This window comes from Epinephelus fuscoguttatus, linkage group LG9 (genome assembly GCF_011397635.1).
Source record: "Epinephelus fuscoguttatus linkage group LG9, E.fuscoguttatus.final_Chr_v1".
NCBI lineage: Eukaryota > Metazoa > Chordata > Actinopteri > Perciformes > Serranidae > Epinephelus > Epinephelus fuscoguttatus.
Window position 1 is genome coordinate 33760356 of NC_064760.1, and position 6000 is coordinate 33766355.

General features: G+C 41.3%; 1 protein-coding gene across 3 annotated transcripts in view; it reads right to left on the minus strand.

Annotated features, from left to right (window-relative positions):
• The window catches only part of ppp3cb (protein phosphatase 3, catalytic subunit, beta isozyme), a 43827-nt gene that overhangs the window by 21273 nt on the left and 16554 nt on the right, over nt 1-6000 (minus strand). For all 3 annotated transcript variants that reach the window (XM_049585574.1, XM_049585572.1, XM_049585573.1), the window contains exon 3: nt 2236-2360. In XM_049585574.1, the coding sequence (XP_049441531.1) occupies nt 2236-2360 (125 nt within the window). The remainder of the gene's footprint in view (nt 1-2235; nt 2361-6000) is intronic.

A 6000-nucleotide genomic window follows, 5' to 3' on the forward strand; every position in this document is an offset into this window, starting at 1 on the left:
ATTAATAACAACATCATTAAACAAGCGTAAAACAAAAAGAAGGTAGTTTCAGAGATTAGGGTACGTTTATAATGCATTATGGTAAGCAGTGCCAGCATAAATACTGGCTTGTAATAAATTAACCTAAACACATATTGACTGTATACAGCAGTATATTACATTGTCTGGCTCAAAGGACTTGGAATTAAAAGCAAGACCACAGACTATGAAAAGGAAGTGATTGTAGCCACTGTGACACCACCCACTGGTCTGTGCACTACCGTTTTGAAGCCTTGAGTTTGGTATTTTGGCCATCTCCATCTTGGATTTTTGGACCCAGATGTGGCCATATTTGAACGAGAGGGTGGAGCTGTGGAGGAGCGAGGGGTGGATCTGACTAAGAATCTGAGGACAGCGATGTAGTGGTGACTTATAATTTACAAGGTGGCCATGCACTGAAGCATTCCCTGCTTCATCGTGCTGAACTAAAAAAAAATTGAAACCAGAGATTGAGACCATGAATTCATCAGGAAAATATTTTATGAGGTAATAAATCAAGTGAAAGGAAGGGTTAATTTTTATAAGCCCTTTTTGCACTGAACAAAAACCCCAATAACCCCCACTGACATCTGGTATTTAGTGGGAAAGGTTACAATGGGCATTCACCCATGGGACAAATGACTCTGCAGCAGTCACAAGTACTTATTGACTCCAATTAGCAGTGATGGAAATAAGACATCCAGTTGGACATGCTAATTTTAGCCCCTTTGCCAGCATGATGCAATGATGTTCCAGCAGCATTCGAAAATCCTTCAAAATTTGGTCAGCACCAAATTTGAGAGGGAGAATGATTAAGAGGAGAAATAAAAGAGAAGTAACCACTGTAACATTTTCACTGGCCTCCATGCTGCTTTCTGTTGTTTGCTAACCTGTTTTGTGGCCTGTCCATGATGTTGAAAGTGACACATCGGGAAAAACAACAACACCAACAGAGAGGCATGCTTGTCGACATACAGCTCTGCTCTACTGGCAATGGGAGAGCAGTCTGTCACCTACTTTATAGGTTTTCCCACATTTAAAAAACAGCATACATGTGCTTCAGTAGTTAAAAAAGGGGTACTACACTACTGTACTACTGGGGTTCTTTCAGCAGCCAGTGGAGTTGCCCCCTGCTGGCCATTAGGAGAAATGCAGGTAAGAGGCACCTATCCATTTGTTTTATGTTTCAGACCCAGAAGCTACGTCCACTTCTTTTAAACTGTCTACGAGTGAGACATAGAGAATCATGATGGAGCTGTTACAAGAATATCCTTCTCTGAATGAATCATCCTGCCCAAATTAATTAATTGATTGACTGATCCTTACCCTGATCTAAAGATAGAAGTAAACAGGATTTTTGACATGAATCATCCCAAATAATAGCGTGCTGACTGAGTCTACAGGAAATAAAATGAATTGAAACAGCTGTGGCTATGTCTGACATCTATTAGTGTCTAAAATCAGCCAACATGTTTTCATTGTCATCATTTTGTTAATCCCGCAAATGGCTCAGACGGTGTTCTCTCACCTTTACACAGTATCATCAGCGCTCTTCGTTAAGTCCCCTGTCTATGTGCCCTTGAGGTGTGTTAGGAAGGTGGCCTAAATATTGCTCCCTCCCCTCCGAACTCACTCCATGTCAATGATACCTCCCTCATGCCACGAAGGCTAAGAAGACATTCACTGTGTGCTTTTATTATTATGGATTCAAATCACGCTCCTGATCTGTGGTGCATTTCTGCCAGACAAAGTAATCACAAAAATATGCCACTGCACTCAGATCTACTTTACAGAATCACATGTCCAAACAGCTGGACATACTATCCCCGCTCAGTTTCCACACATATCTCAGTAAGCAGCAGATCACACTCTCGCTAGTAATTACTGACCTTGAATTATCCATGAATTTTAAATCACCTTGGTCTTTGTAAATTTTCAGAAACACTGTGGTGTGTCAGTACCAATCTGGAGTACCTTTCGTACATTTATAATACATTAAATACAGCACGGTGTTGTAACTGTATACCTCTGTAGTGAAATAAACCTCACCACTAGAAACTGTATAATAGACTTCAGGGCAATGCACACTATAATGGACATTGATTTAGTTGTAAGCTCACTGTATACTGTACACAATACAGTGAGCTTACACACCCACTAAAATAGAGACATGTTCAATGAAGTATGTACAGTGCTGGAAAAAGTGTCCATCCTCACCTCAATACTGAAGTAGCCCCTGTCCACATAGTCCCCTAGGAAGAGGTAGCGTGTGTTGGCAGGAGAACCTCCCACTTCAAACAGCTTCATCAGGTCGAAGAACTGGCCATGGATATCTCCACACACTGTGGGAACAGGACACAACAGTATTAGTATCATAAAGTTTTAGCTGCCACATGTAAGGCTTACAAAATTCAGTAAAAACAAAAAACTTGGGACCATCTTTGCTTCAGTGGCTCCATATGGCCTGATTTGCATCTGCAGAGGTATATCTGTCCTGTCTGCTGATCTAGAAACATCACTCATCTGCCTAATGAAAAAAACAGAAAATAAGTGATAAAAATATCCTCTATTGCCATCATTTTGAGGCACTACCTGTCAGTAAAGGTATGCACCAGGGATCTCATGTGTAGTCTCTATACTGAGTCTTTCTTTTTGTACCCTATAGGATTACATGTGACGAATAAAACCGCAACTAAGACATTGTGATTAGTTGTTTGAGTCACCCTTCAAGCAAAAAAAGTTCCAGATGTCCCAATTTGCTGCTTTTCTTTGTCTAATACGATATACGTCTTTGGGCTTTGGGCTGTTAGTTGGACAAAACAAGCACTTTGAATATGTTACCATGGGCTCTGGGAAATTGTAAATGGCATTTTACAACATTTTATATCCCAAACAGTTATAAAGGCAGTTTAGTTAAGAATGAAACCTTGCTATATGTAGCCCTAATACTTCTATTGTTGTGCTGTAGATCATGTTAGATAACAGCACACTTCACTGTGCTACACTAAAGGGAACCTATAATGCTTTTCTTTATTTTCAAAGTTTTAAATTATGAGGTAAACACATGTAAAAGTAGCCTCTGTGACCAAAGACCTTAGGCTTCAGACTGTTATACTCTTGTTTCCAACATTTTTTCTACTTTTGAGACAAGCTGACGTTGGCCCATGACCGATTTCTTCATACAGTCATCTGCTCCAAGCACACTGCTACAAGCAGCTACATGCTAATGTCAGGTAAACATGTCAAACTTGGTTGCTAATGCTAATTTCTCACCGATTTTGGATCACATCCCAACTCTAACATGTCTGCCTGTGAAGATTTTGGTTAAGAAGCTTTTATTGGGGATTTTTAACAGGAGAATGTGTCACTATACACAATCAGTGCCCTGCTGCAAGTACACTGCTGCATGTAGCTACATGCTAACGTCAGGGAAACATGTAATCTTGGTGGCTGATTTTGTGAATTTCTTCCTGATTTTGGATCATATTCCTGCTGGAACAGATATGGTTGTGTTTACAAGATATTATTGGGGATTTTTCACACTAGAAAGTGCCACTATTCTCTGTTACAGTCATTCCCCAGAGATGGTGAGATGTGGAAGACCCGGAAACACTGACCAATCAGAGCAGACCAGGCTTTTTCAGGAGGGGGTCTTTAAGAGACAGGAACTAAACAGAGCATCTCAGGTGAACACAGATGATCCAGCACAGACAGTATGAGGGAAATAAAGTGCTTTTTGAACATTATAGCATGTAAACTATCAGCAGAAACCCAAAATACAAGTATGGACATGAAAATGATGAAAATAGGTCTTCTTTAAGTGAAATTTGCTCTAAATCGTGATGAATAAAACTTCACCTTTGTGACACATTTCACATCTATCAGACTTGAAATCTAGTTTTCTTGATAAAGTCTCATACAATATTATTCTACACACATGTCAATGGTTGTTTCCAGTAATGTCCCAGCAGATTTTTTTCAAGTCACATCTAGGAGTATTGGATCTAATTCATGTCAGGCGTCACATTCTGAACACTTCATATTGTAAAAAGTCTTCAGGACTGTCTGTCTGTATGATCTGCCAACATACATCTTCCCATCTGCCTCCCTCACCATCTGTCTGGCCTCTCCTTTCACTTTTAGTCGATGTCATAGTTCCCCTCTGCAGCCATTTTACGATGGCCATTTTGCATCTGTCTGGCCGGCTACATCTGTCTGTCTGTCTCTCCATCTGCTTGCCATGTTACTGTCTGTTTTTGTGTCTACTCCTAAGCATTCGCTTTAATTTGAACTGGGAATTGGGAATGCAAAATGGCATGAGTGAAATTGAGCCGTACCTGTCTGCCTCCTCAGACCTGCCTCCTCAGACCTGCCTCAGTGTTCTCCCAGAAGCCTTCATGTGACTCCCTAAAAGCCTGTCAGTTCAAATTTCAGCCATCCACCTGCCTGTCTGTTCCACAGTCTGTCTATCTTAGAGCATTTCCAGAGAGACTTTATCAAAGTGCTAAACTGTGCCGAATGTCTCCCCAACATTACATCTGTTTAAAGCCCTCCACAGAAGAACCTGCGCTATTTTTCTGTAGTTTTATCTCTGAAATCTATAGGTTGTTTCCAATCATAGCTAACTCAGACAAAAATCCTCTCAGGTGGGTGTTTCTGGGTCAGAATCTGTGGAGAAACTTGGAAACTGATCAATATGTTGCTCATTGGGAATGAGCAGGTTTGAGAACCTCTGCACTAAGCAGCTTAAGATCGACTGTCTCTCCATCTGCCTGTCTATCTGTCCTCGTCCCTGGGGATCTGTACCTGTGAAAGCCGAGCGATGTTCCCACACTGTGTGGGCACGTCAACCCACACGGAATTATCTCACCGCTTGCATTTGCATAAACGCACGCACACACACACACATGCAGAGATGCGCAGGTACATTAACCGAGCAGTGTCAATAGGTTGAGAGTGTCTGAGTCTGCCTGTCTGCTTGTCTGTCTTCTGTGTCATCGTCTCAGAAACTTGTTTTCCATTTTGTTCTTCATCGATCTCAATCTCATCCTCCTCCTCCTCCCTTCAGCGTTCTCCTCGGTTCATACCATTTCCCTGGCAAGGAAATACATGCAGATATTACCAAAGCTAGCGCCTGCCATTGTGAGGTGCATAAGTGCCAATTGGTTCTCTCAGTGAAGTGTGACCGAACAACAGTTCATATTAAAAGGGTGGCAGATACATATGGCAGATTAATGAATCGACAAATGGAATCTGATTAATATATAATTACTGATCTTTCTGCCTTTTGCTCCGCAGCTCCATTCTTCTGTCTCTCTATCTCTATGTTTGACTGTTGTTATCTGCGCCCTCACGGTTAAAGTAAGTGATCTATTCACTTGTCACTCTTGCAGGCATATTAACACAACTCTTCTTTTTGTGCTGGTAGTTCCAATGGGAGCTATACAAACTGTATTTAAAGGAATCGTTTGAGATTTAGAAAAAAAAACATTGCAGGAGTGCTGTGTTTACATGGCAACTTGCACGAGACTCGAGAACTAGCACACCACTAGCCATCAGCTAGTCTCGCACAACTTGCCATGTAAACGCAGCACATCTGCAGGACAGGCTAGCTGACCACAGTGAGAAATTATGCTATAAAAGTGGAGTAAATTATGTCTTTTCAAGTCAATTTTGCATGCTGCTGCTTCAGGGCACTTGGATTATGACGGACGAGCCGTTCTGACGTTTTTTAAATGCATTAGCAGAGTTATATTACATTTTCAAAATGTGGGTTCCATGCAATTTAAGTGTAGCTGTTATTCCAGCTAGCTGTTATCCTCCGATCCCCCAAGCGGGGCTGTTGTAACTCACTGCTCCATCCAGCTCTTGCTGTATTTTCTGAGTAACATGCAAGAAAATGTTCCACCTTAAAAGTTGTGGTTGCTGCCGGCAGTAGCCTTTGAATGCCACAGTGAATTAAATAATTTTTTCTCAGTCTAT